This window comes from Pollachius pollachius, assembly GCF_949987615.1.
Source record: "Pollachius pollachius genome assembly, chromosome: 5".
NCBI classification, from domain to species: domain Eukaryota; kingdom Metazoa; phylum Chordata; class Actinopteri; order Gadiformes; family Gadidae; genus Pollachius; species Pollachius pollachius.
In genome coordinates, this window is record NC_136938.1 from 8,935,038 (window position 1) to 8,952,094 (window position 17,057).

A 17,057-nucleotide genomic window follows, 5' to 3' on the forward strand; every position below is an offset into this window, starting at 1 on the left:
ACCTAGCTGACATGGCATAATACTACTTCTGTCAGAAACCAATGGTGTAGAACCGAAAAAGAAACCTGTAGAAGCCTTCTCTGGTTAGCATAGCATGGGTACACTGTTATAAATACATGTGTGTTGTTCAGAAGACCATCTTGTTTGTATTGATTCACTACCTAATGTCACAGACGATCCAATGATGATCTAGATCTTGAAGGGTAGAACTGACCTGTTTCACCATAGAGCCTTGGCAAGTTCATAAACATCAGTTAATCTCCCTTCAGAACACAAATTGGAAGTTAACTGTGAAGAATTAAATCATTATGGTTTGTTTAAGTGTGGATCACAATTTGCAGATTTATGCTGCTCTTGTTGCTCTGACTATATGTTGTTCCTTGAGGCTGTCAGTAAAACTTAAATGAGAGAAAAAAAGATCCCCCTGAATTTATGAAAATAGGGATAAGCCGAAATGAGGCAAGACACAGAACCAGGGAGACACACTTTCACTCATGTCAGACACATACACACTCAGACACTCACACGAACAAACACACACACACACACACACACACACACACACACACACACACACACACACACACGAGTATCCCCAGCAAAAAATGGCAGTTATAGTTTGAGACAGAGTGACAACATAAAATGTGCCTCGTTTTCTAAGAACTCCAATGTCGAATTATTGCACCCATCAGAATAAACATTGACGGTTTATATATGATTGACAGGTAGTGGGCTGAGGATATTCCGCTCAGTGTAATGGATTGTTAATCATGATCCCACACTGCAGAGTGATTACTCATCGGCCTCGCAATCATCATCTGTAATATAAAGCACCGCATTTGGTGGCAGTTTGGATTCATTACTGGTTAGCATGACAATCATTTGTAATTAAGGATTGCCTATGAAGTGTCAGTCAGCGGGGGTAATGTAGTGAAAAGCATTCAATATCTTACATCTTCAATTAGATCTATCTTGCTTAATAATCCAACCATATATTAGCTGCAATAACGCATCTGCGTATTTAATTTAGAAATTAGGATTGATTGGTTATAATGATATCGGCCAAAGTTCATCATTTAAATGATCAACACTAGCTCAATCATACATTGAACTCTTAGATGAGACAGTTATGAAGAGCTAGTCTCCTGGGCAGGGACACATCCGTGAAAAGGTTTGACTTCCGTTTTTCCCTCGTGAGTATTGCTGAAAGGTCAGCAGCACTACAGGAAACAAAGTGTTCTCAGGCCGTTTGTCACTGTACAGATTGGATCAACAATTCATATTCCAAAAGGTTCTTTATTGTTACATTTTCATACAGCTAAATGCATGTCTTAAAGTCAATGTTTCGAAGGTAAGGAAAGTTGTTGGCCTTGCTTTTACCACAGCTCTCATTCAGAAATAAAGAAGAAAGAAAAAATTTACTAAACTTGAAAAAGAAACAAAACACTTGAGATGCATTTTGGTTGTATTCTTTTGGTTGTATTCTTACCCCCAAAAACGTTGTTTAGTTTATCAGTTGATTATCCTGTTGACAGGTATCAAGTTCAGATCTGGCTGGGATGTGGGTGACTACTTCATAGTCGTGGCATCATTACCCTATAGGATTCAAAGCTAAATGTACTATTTGACTTATTTATTAGAGCAGACGTACTGAGGAAAGTGGTTCAAATTGAATGATAAACTATACTTTATCAACTCTGGAATACATTGTAGGAATTATGGGTTTCCAACAATAAGGCAGATATCAACAGTTATCAACTATTTGCAACTAGTATCTTGAAAACGCCATCTCCATGATAATTCATAGTTCACAGTTCATACTATATATAAATATATATAAATGTATATATATTTATATATACATAAATATAATATTTGTTGAATAAAAATATCACAAAGACTTTGGTTAACGTTTGGCTAGTGAAAGTCGGTACTTAGCTTAAAGGGGTAGTTCGGAATTGGGACATAGGGCCTGATTCCCAAGTTAGCCTTGGTGTTCTTTATCATTGGAGACAGTTTTCAACACATATCATTCAGTCCTTCTAGTTGCAGAGTTTGCTCGTGCTAGGCTAGCGCACGGCAACGGGCAATACTAGCCTGCTAATAAAACAGTCTTACCCACTCCACAGTTCACCCGAGGCAAATCAACTATAACGCCAGACTATAGATGTAAATGTCTGTGTTGATAGAATATTGTTAGAAATAAAACCAACCTTGCACTGCATTGCATTTTTAGGGACTTGCTGTGTCTCAGCAGCAGTGTTATAGTCCTGGTAGTAGGCTACGGCAGCGGGGGACTGATATCTAGGTTAAATTCCGCTGCTGCTGAGAAAGTAGTCCCTCAAAATGCGATGATTCATGCGATGCGAGGTTAGTTTTAATTCTAACATTATTCTATCAACACAGACATTTACATCTATAGTCTGGCGTTATAATTGATTTGCCTCGGGTGTACTGTGGAGTGGGTAAGACTGTTTTATTAGCAGGCTAGTATTGCCCGTTGCCGTGCGCTAGCCTAGCACGAGCGAACTCTGCAACTAGAAGGCCTGAATGGCATGTGTTGAAAACTGTCTTCAATGATAAAGAACACCAAGGCTAACTTGGGAATCAGGCCCTATGTCCAAAATTCTGAACTACCCCTTTAACTATGACTGCGTGTCGATAATGTAAGTAGAGCCTATTAAAATTAGATTTGGCTAATTTGGGTCAATTTTGTTGGATATGGCAAAATAAGATGCAATTACTTCCTAAATGTGAGATATATATATATATATATATATATATATATATATATATATATATATATATATATATATATATATATATATATATATATATATATATATATATTCCTCGATCACAGTCAAAGTTATTTGATTTAACGTTAGAAATGTAAAATGCGATCGAGCAATATCACATTAACGAATTAATGATTTATACATTATTAAAATAAATGCATCTGCATATATTTGTAATCAACTGCGCCGTCACGTTAAATTTAACCAGGACGACAGCGTCAGCTAGCGTTTAAACCCGCTGGGACGTGTTCTCCAGCACGTTATGTTATTTAGTCGGGACTAAAATTAGGTTTAAAATGCCTTCTGATAGACAAAAATGAGTAGTGTGCGACACTGTTAGTGTGCGACACTAGCGGTTTAAAACACGATGACCCTTCTATGATATGATAACCCGATTGAAAAAATAAAAAACAGGGACGGGTAACCTTTTCCTTCAGTTTTACCGGAACACCTCAAGCCGGAGTCACATGACGAGGGATGACGCGTTCGGGTCAGCTGATAAAAATCGTAACTGCCGAGCACAAGACTAACTGCTCAGTCATTGTGTAGCATTGCGCTCTGGGCTTTTAAATTTATCTGTTTGGTCTACTGTGATTTTAAAATGAGAGTGTTATCCCTGCTTACTTTTGCTGCGCTAGCCCTGATCAGCCATGCACTTATTCGGTAAGAAATCCTCTTTAAATACAAAGTCAAGTAGCATTTTAGTAAACATCAACAGATTGGGTTAAACTACCCCCTGGTTACGTGATAGTCCACTGTGGTTCACATGTCTGCAGGGAACATTTGCCTGTCTTGCGTTAACTCAAAGTTGCAATGCTACACTGCCTTTGTCAAAAGAATGCCAACCTATAAATAGTTGGTGTCAAATATGAGTATTTAAGCAGGGTAAGATATCCTCAAGGTCTTATGGTTGTTATCACGGAGCTATATTGGTGAATATCAATCACATAACTAAACCCAATAGAAATCATTGGGGGTGTTGTAATTTACTAATGTAGGCAGTTTGCTGGTGTTGACTACCAATCCCGTATTTAGACAGTCTGGCTGTACAGATAAGGATGTAGGTCATGCGGTGTAACGTACCTGCGCAATATAAAATCTTTCGCTTTTAATAACGTGGCGGACCCTAAACAAAACAAAAGCAAACAACAAATGTTGCCTTCATATGTTTTTTGTCCCGAACACCAGAATCCCCTTGAAGAAATTCCGCTCCATCCGACGACAGTTGACGGACTCCGGGAGGACATCAGAGGAGCTCCTGGCTCCCAAACACTCCCTCAAGTACAACTTTGGCTTCCCCTCCAGTAACGCGCCCACTCCAGAAACCCTGAAGAACTTCTTCGACGTGAGTTTTCTACTGCTCCACGCCTCCGCTGAGTACCCTGCCAAAACTAATGACATGTGGACTCCTTCAATAGTACTCCATGTCACTAAATGACTTCAGAGGAAGCTGAAAGAGAAGCACAACAGAGATACTATTGTGCGCTGACTGCAGTGGCCTTCTCTTCCGCCCCCCCTCTAATTGAATGCAGCATTACACTTGACAGTCATGTTGACACCCCATCATTTAGACTAGGTGGGGGTTGGCAGGGTTTATCTTTCCTTCAAAGGAGGAAGCCTGAGTCGGCCATGTGAAATGTCGGCTATTGAACGAACTGTTCCATAATGTTTGTCGGTTTTGCCTGATTACCCTATTTTAAGAACCTGCAGGGATGGCATTTTGAGTTTAGTAATAAGGATTATAGGAACTAGAGCTTAGAAACCATTTTCCTCATTAACGCCTTTTTTAAATGGGTTAGATTGGTAGACAACAATATACAACCTATTCCTAACTTAGGAATTTGTACAGTCAGCAAACCATTACGTCCGACCAAGGCTGTTTGGTTTTGATATACAAATGAAAATCAATAGTTTGTTTTGGATTGTGGTATAACCTGGCACCTGTTTGTACCTAGAAGCAAACAAAGGCCAGGTTTGCTAATTTGGCCTGATGTCTCTGAAGCCTACACCAGCAGACGAGACACTGGTACTTTCCCTGTCACAATACCGGAGACACTCGTGGTCCATGGCAGATGTAGACGGCCCGTCTATTATTAAATGGAAAAGGATGCCCTGCAGTACACTGTTTGCATGTGCATGACATTATCTCGGCTTAAATCTTTTAATGTTTAACTGTAGCTCATTACTTTTGCTTCTTCATTGATCTTGCAAGAAATATGTTTTTAGAGCTGCAATCCAGCACATCGTTTGGATGCAAATGGTTTCCTGTGTTTGTGGTCAGGGGACAGGAAGTGGCGACTACTCATATCATTTCTCCTTTCTCAGTAAAGAGTAAAAACCAATCAAGGCGACTTATCTGTCGTGCTTGGGACTTTCATTGTGCTGATACGAGCTGCTGCATATCGGCAATGAGAATTGAACAAATATGACAAATGTCAATTTCCAATATATATTTTCAGGGTGTATTCTTTATCTCTTTTTCATGTCAATCTCTTAAGGAAAGAGCTATTTTATTTATTTTTTTTAAATTAGATCTGTGCAGGTCTACCTCTAGGTGAGTGACATTCATTATTTTTCTGTTTGTCTTTGTTTGCCGTGTGCCCAGGCCCAGTATTACGGAGAGATCGGTCTAGGCACTCCCCCCCAGATCTTCACAGTGGTGTTCGACACAGGCTCATCCAATCTGTGGGTTCCCTCAATTCACTGCGCCTTCACCGACGTCGCCTGCTGTAAGTCCCTCTCTTCCACCAAGGCCATTCAGCCTCCCACCGTTTTGACTCATTTTGAATTTCTCACAACGTGCAGACGTTTGTGTTCTAACCTTCGTTTCAATGTATTAATTAATTTCTATCTATGTAGATATTAATTTCTAATGTCTACAATGTATAGTTAATTTAGCGAAATAAATTGATATGCACATGAGAAAAGTTAAAACGGTAGAGACTTGTATCTTTAAGATGAACAGAACTTTTGCATGTACTACAAGTGAAGTAAGTTGCAATGAATGAATGTCCTTGGGGCATGTTGCTTTTTTGGTTGAGTCTACCTCCTGGTAGACTCAACCACAAACACAACATGGCCCAAGGACATTGTAATCCATGTCTACCAGGAGTTAGACTGAACAACCAGTTCAGACTAACCAGTAGGAACAGGCAACCTGCAGCCTCATGCTTGAGAAATGCAAATACCCAATAACTAATATTTTGTGTCCTGTAATTGCCAATGTTTCCTTTTTTGTTTTTCCACAGTAACTTGGAACCACTAAGTAAAAGTGTTCATTATATCAATTGTTTTGCATGGCTTCACCTTCACTTTATACTTTACTAATCAACATTCCCCCGCCCTGTTTTTTTTTTTATTTTGTATAATTTTCTTCCCTGAAGGGCTGCACCACAAGTACAACTCTGCTAAGTCCAGCACATATGTGAAAAATGGCACCGAATTTGCCATCCAGTACGGATCTGGCAGCTTGTCTGGCTACCTCAGTCAGGATACTTGCACAGTAAGCTAGATGCATGCCAACGATTTTAAGCTTTGTTTTTCAGTGCATTATGTGTATGGCCGTTTTTCATTGACCCTTTCTGACTTTTGTACGTTTGTCACCGTTTCATCCAGATTGGAGACCTATCCATTGACAAACAGGTTTTCGGAGAGGCCATCAAGCAGCCAGGCATAGTCTTTATTGCTGCCAAGTTTGATGGCATCCTTGGCATGGCTTACCCACGCATCTCAGTGGATGGGGTGGTGCCAGTGTTTGACAGCATCATGGCCCAGAAGAAGGTGGACCAGAATGTTTTCTCCTTCTACCTCAACAGGTGGGTCAGGGTTTAGTCTGTGCTTTCGTTTTGGTGGGGTTGGTTTTATTTGTATTCTATCATGTTATATACATTCCAGATGGCTTCTTATTTGCAGTTTGTTGGTCAATTCAACTTTGCTGATAAGATAAGACCTCCTAGTTGCTGTGTTCCCACACTCCTTGCCGAAAAATGCTACAAAGGGAAATAACATGCAAAAAACGGAAGTGTGAGAAGGTGACTTTTTATGGGTAGAAACTGCAACCAAAAGGGTTAACTCAGGTTATCGCAATAGCAACTTTCAAGGAACTGTTAACGTGTGCAATTATGTGTTCATTTGGTTGAATTTTGTCTTTTTAGTATAGAGCCCATTTCTGTCCCACCCCAGTTTGGGTTTACTTGTCAATGCACCGTACCAGGGTTATTTACCTCTGTGCTCAGGAACCCGGACTCCGAGCCCGGTGGTGAGCTGCTGCTGGGAGGAACTGACCCCAAGTACTACACTGGAGACTTCAACTACGTCAACGTCAGCCGCCAGGCCTACTGGCAGATCCACATGGACGGGTATGGGTTCACCCTCAGACGCCAGGCTAGCAGTAGGCCCTGGTGTTCTTGCTACAGCTAAGCAGAACCCAAGTGGTGCATGAGGCATTATATTGCGAGCTACCTTTCCAACCTGTTGGAAAGTAATGGGCAGCTAGTTACCAGCCTTAACCTTTCAGTAGCTCGTACACTATTCAGTAGTTCCGTTTGACTCAATGCCTTGGTCCATGACAGGATGGGAGTGGGTAGCCAATTGAGCCTGTGCAAGGGGGGCTGTGAGGCCATTGTGGACACCGGCACGTCCCTCATCACGGGCCCCGCGGAGGAGGTCCGGGCCCTGCAGAAGGCCATCGGAGCCATGCCCATCATCCAGGGAGAGGTAAATCTCAGTCTGATGGCAGACAAGCTGAAATCTGGGTGATTTAGGAGTTCCACTTTCCCCAATCGTGCTGCATAAACCCGGCCAGCAGTTTTAAACTGTAAAAAAAGTGTCTGAAACGTTTTTAAAATCAACACGTGTAGACGGCGTGGCAGGCATTGGCGTGGCCTTTTTTAAATCCCCTTCTGAAAGCTCATGAGATTAGTTTTCTTCAGGACAGGCAGACTTAAAGGGGCAATATTTTCAGGATGTTTCTTGAACACCATGTCAGTTCTGGGCTAACTCCTCAAATACATTGAATGCGGTGCGACACGTCCGAAGTAAAAACTTTCTAAACAAGTACACTCCGCTTCAATTACCTCATACACAATGACGCAGCAGAGAAACTTTTGTTTTTTACATAAATAATAAATGGATCCAATCAATGTGTCCATGATCCCAAAATAGTCTAGTTGATTTATTCCAATTAATGTAGCGTAAATCACACTTGCACAGCCTGCATAATCACTTGGCAAAGCTCAATATGCACACACTGAAGCCGATCTTCAGTGTGGAAAAAAAATACTCTCAATCCACACAACTTCATACTACAAAGACGTTATCTCTGCAGCAGATCGAAACATCTCGCTCCGCCCGCCAACCCGTCACCTCCGTTTCCCCAAGTATTTTGGCGGTTAAACGGTCTTCTTAAAACAAATTTTACTGGATGAACATGTCGAGGCGATGGAAGCAGTTTGTGGAAACGTGTTTGGTAATGGTCTACATATCGCCTGTGTCGTTTCAGTACATGGTGAGCTGTGACAAGATCCCCACGCTGCCCGTCATCACCTTCACCGTGGGCGGACAGTCCTACTCCCTGACGGGAGAGCAGTATGTCCTCAAGGTGAGTCTCTCTGTGTCTCTGTCTGTCTCTCTGTGTCTCTGTCTCTCTCTGTGTTTCTCTCTCTGCCTCCCTCTGTCCCTCTGTCTCTCTGTCTCTCTCTCTCTGTGTGTGTCTCTCTCTCTGTCTCTGTCTCTCTCACTCTCTCTGACGGGAGGTGCAATGATTGCCAGCAGAGGGCAGCAACAGCTCAGCCCCCACAGCTGTCACCACCACAACAACAACCTCGTGATTGTTTCATCATGAAACCACATAAATGCACCATTGTTTTCTTTGGCAAGGCCCACGGCGTTCCCAGTAGCCTGTATTTTCGTTTCCCCTACCTCAGTCGACTGATAATATATGATTAGCAGACGATGTACTGATAATGTCTAATAATTTGACAGTATTTACTGATTTATATATAATTTGTACACTATTGTATGCAACTTTTATAAAACAAAAGGAAAGCTACGTTTTTCAACTGTGTTTAATGAAATGGTAAAATATATCTTTTGTATAGTTCTATGCTCAAGTATCTCAATGTCCTCCCTTCCAGGAAAGCCAAGGGGGTAAAACCATCTGTCTGAGTGGTTTCATGGGCCTGGACATCCCCGCCCCGGCTGGGCCCCTGTGGATTCTGGGAGATGTATTCATTGGCCAATATTACACCGCCTTTGACCGCGATAACAACAGAGTGGGCTTTGCTAAAGCTAAGTCAACTTAGGATAAATCGTATGCGAGGGTTGGCAAACTTAGAAACTACACAGAGATGACCATTTTTACTGCACATGCTACTGCTGCTTCAGAATCCTGAATAACAATTGGTCTGTGTGGATTGGAAATGCACTGATTTTAACATTGCATTGCGTTGTTGTGTATTTAAAGTCCCAGCAGAGTGTTAACGGATGTAATGTGTCATTATGTTGTGTGCTGGGTGTATCTGATTAGGGATGATGGGATTTCTACTGTCTGTTTTAAGCTTAGAATATCAGTGTTTTGAAATCAGGGACCTGTTTTAGACAATTGAACACTTTAAATTGTAATCTACATTATGCAAGGTGATTGGAAAGCTTGCTTTGATTTGATTTTAATTGGCTTCAAATAAAAACTGTTAAAGACATGTAATCGTTTGTAGTTTTTGGACTACGATGCTTCTCCATCTAATTACCATCTCTAATTAGATGTCTGTAGCCTTCAGGGATATCAAATACTTCATAGGCTTAATTGCAATGGACGAGGCAATTCATAACAATGGAAGTGACGCATCTTTCAATGTTTATTATTCCATCAAAACTACACTTTCCACTCTATACAAAATGTCAGCTTTTATATTAACATACTCTATCACAAATGGTTATCAACAACAATGAAATAAACTCCACGGAAAAGTCCCTGTTTTTAGTATTCACTAGATCCATGCCTTGATGCATTACCCACACATGCGTGCATGGGCCCATTTATGTGCCTGTGTGATGGTCCTGTGATAGGCAGTTCCATGTGCATGCTGTACATCATCCACTTTCCCATCTGATACCATTTGAGATTGGTATTATTTTGGTCTGCGATATAAAATGGCCATTGACGTCAACCGTCAATTTGTGTAGTGGTTGATATGTTCTTGCACATGCGGGGAATTTGATATCTCACAGTAGCCTTGACGTAGTGGTACCCTACTACACAGTGGTGCCCTACTAGTCTTTCACTGCATTTCACCTCAGACAATCCTGAGTTTCAAAAGGGAAATTGAGATCAGGATGTTCTCACGGGCCTAACAAAAAGGTAAAATAATCTTTTAACGTCAATAACTTGTTGCTTAATAATTGAAAACTGAAATGAGGTTCCTAGACGAGGTTCTGCCCCTGTAATGGTAACACCACCATCCATTCACTGTTCTCTGAAGTTGCGATGTAGAAACGGGGGATGGGCCGAAATCCAGCGACGCTGAATCATCAAGAATTCAGCTTCATATCACAGAGTCCTCCGTTGGCTGACACATGGAGAATGTAACACGAGAACAAACAGCACTTTGTTCAGTTTGGTGAACTCATCTCCAATAGTCGGGCCTACTGAAGAAATCATTTAAAAAGGGATTTCATTACGCTTGACCTCCGGTGTTCTCGTGTCCTTCTCCGTTCACCTCCTCTCCCTCTCCCTCCTTGGCAGAGTCACTACCTCCAGCGCCCACATCCTCACTAGGTTCCGTTTTTGCGTCCTCTTCCCCGCTACCCCCCGTCGCCGTCGGCGCCGCCACCGTTTCCCCGGCCCCGCCTTCCATCTCGGCGTCCATCTCCTCCGCCGTCTCCTCGGCCACCCGGCCCACCGTGTCGGGGATTATCTCCACCTCGATGTCCGAGGAGTCCTCGCTCTCCTTAAACCAAACAGTCTTCTGCCCCTCCCTCTTCCTCCGCTTGAGCTTGGTCTCTAGGTCCTCCCAGATCCGGCCCGACGCGCGCGCCAGGGGGCTTCCCTTGGGCACGTGGTTGGTGTAGAGGCCGCACGAGGAGCAGTGGTGGCCCCGCCGCTCCATGGGGATAACCCTTCCCCTGGCCTGCGGGACGGTGGTACGCTTGGCGGCGGCGCTGTTCCATCGCCGGCCCCCGCCGCCGCCGCCGCCGCGACTCGGGTCGCTCTCGTTCTGGAAGCCGTCGTTGGTGTACTGCATGGAGTCCCTGTGGCCGCTCTTGTGCTGTTTGGAGCGCAGGCAAGGGCTCAGGCACTGGGGAGAGGAGGAAAGGCCTTTGGTTAAAGGTGACATATTATACCACCAGGTGTGAGTGTGATTAGCGATTACAAGCCGTTTTGAAAATCTACCTCTTCTGACATCACAAGTGGGTGTGTCCACCTAGATGTGTGCTGGATAGATCAGTCTGCCGGCCTACCCAGTGGACTGTAGCAAACGTTGGTCATCTATCCGTCATACATCTAGGTGGACTCGCCGCACAGTGTTCAACTTTACAGATGGGGTCCCTTTGAGTGTCTGCTGGGTGACATTGCTCAGGTGTTGCACAGAGCCCTTTTGACTCTCAGTGGATAAATATTCATGGAAAAGGTCAGCACAGGAGAAAGGAAATTGACAGGAGAGTCTGAAGCAGGGAATCTTGATGCAAATGTCAAAGCACATTGACATTTCTACAAAGAAATAGGCGTGTTGTGTTGAAGAATGGATTTTTCTTTTACATTCTATTCCATAAGAAAGAGTGTCTGGCTCACCCTAATTTCAGACCTAAAATGATGTACCACTTGGACAATGTATACAAATATATGACATGATGATCCATAGCAATCAATACTAGCCTGTGCTGACCTCAGATAGCTTATGGACGTTGGTGTTCCCCTTCCACAAGTGCGAAATCAGGAAGCCAATCACGATGAGGCAGAGAATCAGCAGGGCTGCCATGATCAGACCCAGGAGAGCCATGTCTCCCGCCCGGTAGCCTCCGCCGGTCTGGGAGGGGACAGCCACCGCTAGGAAGGGTGGCAGGTTTCAGCATGCATTTATACACAAAGATGTCAAAAAAAGGTTCTCAGTTATCTCAATTCTTCAAACAAACAATTAGTGTATCTAACTATAATTTGAGCAGCCTATTCTCTCCTTTGATTTTTTCCACAACCGTTCATCCGATGAACTTTGAACCACTCAGGTGTATTGCGAGTGTGAGGTTGTTAGGATGAGCGGTTCTCGAGAACGCTGCAAGCAGGTATAATGGAGAAAAGCAATCTGCCGTTCTGAAACAGGCACACTTTGAGCGGTAGCTGCACTACTATTGAGAATCTGAGTAAACTGGAAACTGGTTATTCCCAAAGAAACGTTTTAGTCTTCTCTTATATCCATTTTTTATGTCCTACTGGTTAGAATTTGGTCAACCTATGGGTGGTCTTACCAGGTATAACCTGAACTGTGAGGGCAGCTGTACCGTACTCCCCCGTTGTGGTGTCCACAGCCTTGAGCTTCAAGGAGACAGTAAACAAGAGGCAAATGAGTTGCACACAAAACTCCCATCGCTCATGCATGTTCTGAAGTGTGTTAGACTGTGCTGTATGCGTGTATCAGGTCACCTGCAGTGCGAAGGATTCGGTCTTCACCACCCGCTTCAGAATGACAAAGCCCTCAGCGGTGACGTTGACGTAACTGCTGTACTGCACCTCGTACCGGACATCAGGGTTCACTCCCTAAAAGATACGGGTCAATCTATCAGCACTAGCGGTGGATACAGATCACCTGACCTAGAGAAGGCATCTAAACCCAAGAAGACAGTGGGTATTGGATAGCATGATCATTTGATGAATTGCATTGATGAATTGGTTTGTTAAAAAGCGATCAAACAGGTGATTGATAAAATAAAATATTTCTATAGCTCTTTCTAACCCCTTAATTATTCAATCTGTACTAACAAATGAGTAATTGTTGAGAGGTAGTCTCAGATATCAGATTCCTGTCTAAAAGTGTGTATCAGTCCCCCACTCACAGTGGCAAAGTCCTCATCCCCCGCCCGGACCCTGTAGGGTCGGTTGGAGGTGCGGTCTCGCAGGATCATGCTCTCCGGTATGGAGTTGCTATAGATGAAGCCGTCATAGCGTTCCCTGTCGAAACGGGGCGGGTTGCGGCTCTTCTTCATCACCTCTATGGTCACCTGTGTCATGGCAAACTGATCCCGGTTGGTCACTTGAGAAGCCTGCAACTCCACACCAAGGAAGAAGATACATGAGCTTCTGTCCCCGACAGTGATGGAGGTCTGATTTAAGGCTGTTATGGTTCCAAGTCGAAGCAACGTAAGGGGATTTACGGACCCATTACGTCCTTGCGGACCCTCCTTGCGTCCCCCGCAAGGGCCTGACGTGCGCCTCCCAAAAATGTTACCCTTGCGTCAAGGCGAGGCAGCAGCAAGGGCTGTGATTGGTCCGCTCACTAAAACCCGACGCAGAACCAAAACAGGTTCACGACTTTGTCAAAGCGTCTGCGTGGTCCTTGCGTTGCGTCGATGTGGAACCATAACTGAGCCTTTAGTGCTCAATATTGTAGAGAGGGACCGTACCAGAACAACAAGAGTGATTGGACCGACAATGTCAGCAGCCTTCACCATGGAGATGTTTCCTGTTTCTTCATTAATCTGGAAGATATTGCCCTCGTTCCCTGTATAAACACAGAGGAATGTCCATATGTATCCCTACGATAGCATGAAAACGTCCTGATTCCAATACAACTTTTGGGAGAATACAAACTGCCAAACCTCTGAGTATTTTATAGCTTATGGACTCGCTTCGATTCTTGTCTCCATCCTTTGCATACAGAGGACCTGGCTCCAGTATCAAGTTCCCCTCCTGTGAATACAATCCAAGAGGCCTCAAACATTAAAATAAAAATTAATTATACTATAAATGTGTTGTTCAATGTCTGTCAACTGCAAATGACTGCAACTACAAAAGTGTAATTAGTTCTTCTGACATTGTGGCAAAAGTTGTGAATTAGGTTTTCAGAGTAACAATGCAATTCCTCTTAATTGACTTAATTCCACATATTGGTTCCTTTTAACACTGCTTCTGCCCAATGATACGGCAGCATCACACCCACATTAGAGTTTGAAAGATGACACCTTGCTATTTAAAGCAAGGGCATTTGTTTTAGAATAATGTTTTCATGTTTCTTTTGGGGGGGGGGGCTGTCTTCGGAGGGAGATCTGAAGGGGGTGGAGGATTTTTTCGGTTGAATACATTCAAAATCTAGCGGATGGATGTTTTTTCCAAATTGCCTCCCCTAGCTTTAAACCAGCAAGGTAGCGACAGACAAAGAACCAGAAGAACAGCCGAAGAACAGCAACAGATGCTCACCTCTTTCTCGGTCAGGTTGACTCTGCCCTTATAGCCGGTGCTGACACATAACTTTGCCATTCCTAAGTTGGCCCTCACACAGGGCTGGTACCATGGAGGTCTGTTGTCAATGTCCTTCACATGGACTGTGATTGTGGCCACCGATGTGAAGAAGGGCTTACTGGAGGTCGAACCGTTGAGTATGTCCTGAAATATGTGACAAGATACAGGGGTCAAGGGTGAGATACAATGTTGAACCAAGCCAAAGTGTTTCTGTTAGCTTAAGTGTTGAGGATGGTTAAGTGTTTTGGTACCTGGACATGCAAAACCAAATTGATCTTTTGTATCACGTCATAGTCCAAGATGTTTTGGACCAGTATCCTTGGAGTGTTAATGTTCTCAAGACGAAAATACTTGTCCTGGAGTTACATTAAAGAAACACAAACACACAATAAAAAAATATAGCTTTGTTTTTAGCCTGTATATTTTTCCCAAATATGCATGGTTTGAAAGCCAAGTCATGACAATATTTTATCCTTTTTTAAATTTATTTTTTAATACAAAAAGTACTTACTGTGGTGGGCTCTAAGCGATAGTACAGCACCTCCGAATCAATATCCGAAGCGTCTACAACTCCAACGCTGGAGTTCAAGGGGCTGAGCTGCAGCAGACAAAACAACAGTCAGAACAAGTCTCTCAGCACTCCCAGCTCACAACATGTTCTGTGAAACAAGCCCTTTGCCGACCTCATTCACTTCTAGAACATAGTGGTCCTGTAGAAAGTTTGGCGGGTTGTCGTTGACGTTTTCAACAAACACTTTAACGGAGACATTCACCTAAAATAATGAAAAAAACATTGGAATTGGACCAACTTCAAATGGAATGAAAATAACAACACAGGCAAATGTTATTTTACAACATACAAGTTAAACTAACAATGCAATATGTTTATTCATGAATTACGACAACAGCGTCACTGACATGTGTCTATGAGCATACGGTTGTGTGTTTTTGTGGCGGGTCCACTTCTAGAAGTGTCTTCACGTTATACTCACAGATCTGGAGCCTGATCTGCTACACTGCACCTGCACCACCTTGGCCTCTGCTCCTGATGGGGACTAAGAGAAACACACAGCAGGAATATATACAACGGTTCAATAATCAACATGTCAACCATTTTAACACAGTTTACTCATAATAATGCTCAAATGTCAGTTACTATTGCCATCATGGATACTAACCGTATTGAGACTTAAACCTGCACTATTAGGGTTTCCCAATAGCAGCCTCTAGTGGCTTGAGTTGTACATAACAGTTACTGTCGTTTTAAAATGTTAATACAACTGAATGGTGTCAAGACATGTTATACTACGCACACCAAATCAACTGAAATCTGCGATTATGTCTTTCAGGCAGGTAACGCCGTAATGTTTTAAATGACCTCTTTAAAACCAAAAAAAGACTGTCATCTCGTATCAGATCCGTAGCATCCTATGCGACAAAGCTAGCATCGAGAATTTCCCACGGTTGGGTCAAGTAAAAGTGGACCAGAATAGCATGATTTAAAGAGAAACATTCCCTGAATAAATGGATTTGTGGATAGCCCTGTTTTATTCTTAAGAGACTTTTATAATCAAGTAAAATAGTTGCAGTAGAAAAATGACATAGTGCAGGTTTAATCCTCATGCTTTTCAAACAAGAAGCCACTGTTCACTTTGGAGACAAGTAAACAGCTTGACTCCATGTTTGTTTTGTTCCCCACATTCCCTTAAACTCCTCAACTAAAACACATAAAATACACAATGGCTTGTATATTTCTTCTGTATCAACATAGTGTTCTAATATAAAATTACTATCAAACAATTATTCACTTCATAAAAGTGCATCATAATTCATTCCAGCCCCCCTACTAGAATACAACCTAGCCTGTGGCCCCCAAGGAGTTATTGTAGCGCTCTGTCTTAATAGCTTCTGTTTTCACTACGCTCCCTCAGTCTGGCTCAAACTGTGACCCACAGTGACAAAGACATAGCACTTCCAGTCATGGGAGATTACCTCATAGTCGAGGCCTTTCTTCACCAGCACGTCATCCCCCTTTAAGAAGAAGAGATCCTCCGGGTTTTTGACGATGGTCAGCCTCACGTCGCTATCGGCGTTGATTTTTGCCACCAAGACATCCATGGTGTTGTTCTCTGGAACGAACACAGGCCCCGGAAGAACTGTACAAACTACAAAAGAGAAAGATTGACGTCAAGCAGGATCAATACACGCTGTTTGCTTGTTAATTCGCTGCAACAAGTGGTTTCCAACTGCACTTGAGCCTGAACACACACATACTGAAGCAAATGGCTGAAAACAACAAACTCCAACCAAGAAACAAAACCAGGAACCAGACACTCGGGCCGCTTCACTGGACGAGCATCTCAATGAAATATCCAACTCTGGCCAAATTGTGACAAAAAAAAACAAAAAAAAACAGAGATGTTCCTCTTACTCTTTTGTGCACGACAGAGGTTGCAGAAGGCGACGAGCAGCACGCATCCCAGCAGGAGGTTGGCAGGTTTGTGTCCAGGTTTGTCCTCCATGTCCCCAGCCTCAGGAGGGTCCAGTGAATGAAGTGGCGAGGAGGATGAGGGCACCGTGGTACCAGCTGGTACTTCTCCACATAATGCCTCGTCTGTGCTCGTCCCCGGCGAGTGGGAGTCGACTACAGTCGCAATGTTTGTGACTTCATTTTACGGGGCATATATTGGCCCAAGTGGCTGTCCAACGGCGCGACTCACAACCTCCTACAACAAAAATACTTGCATCTGTTTTAGCCTCGACGGGTCTTTTTTTTCCTCCGCGTGCTGCTGCAGCGACCCCGTGTTCACAAA

At 43.2% G+C, this 17,057-nt stretch overlaps 1 protein-coding gene across 1 annotated transcript; it reads left to right on the forward strand.

The window, feature by feature from the left end:
* Positions 1 to 3,295: 3,295 nt before the first annotated feature.
* On the forward strand, positions 3,296 to 9,496 carry ctsd (cathepsin D). The gene is made up of 9 exons (XM_079736832.1): positions 3,296 to 3,461; positions 3,987 to 4,143; positions 5,404 to 5,527; positions 6,182 to 6,300; positions 6,414 to 6,613; positions 7,034 to 7,156; positions 7,370 to 7,514; positions 8,299 to 8,397; positions 8,933 to 9,496. The coding sequence occupies exons 1-9, from the start codon at positions 3,400 to 3,402 to the stop codon at positions 9,098 to 9,100; spliced, it is 1,197 nt and encodes a 398-aa protein (XP_079592958.1). The 5' UTR covers positions 3,296 to 3,399; the 3' UTR covers positions 9,101 to 9,496.
* The last annotated feature ends 7,561 nt before the right edge of the window (positions 9,497 to 17,057 follow it).

Coding starts and splice junctions, on each gene's coding strand:
- ctsd (XM_079736832.1), top strand. CDS start 3,400: ATGAGAGTGTTATCCCTGCTTACTTTTGCTGCGCTAGCCCTGATCAGC. Junction 4,144..5,403: donor CCCTGAAGAACTTCTTCGAC/GTGAGTTTTCTA, acceptor CCGTGTGCCCAG/GCCCAGTATTACGGAGAGAT. Junction 5,528..6,181: donor CTTCACCGACGTCGCCTGCT/GTAAGTCCCTCT, acceptor TCTTCCCTGAAG/GGCTGCACCACAAGTACAAC.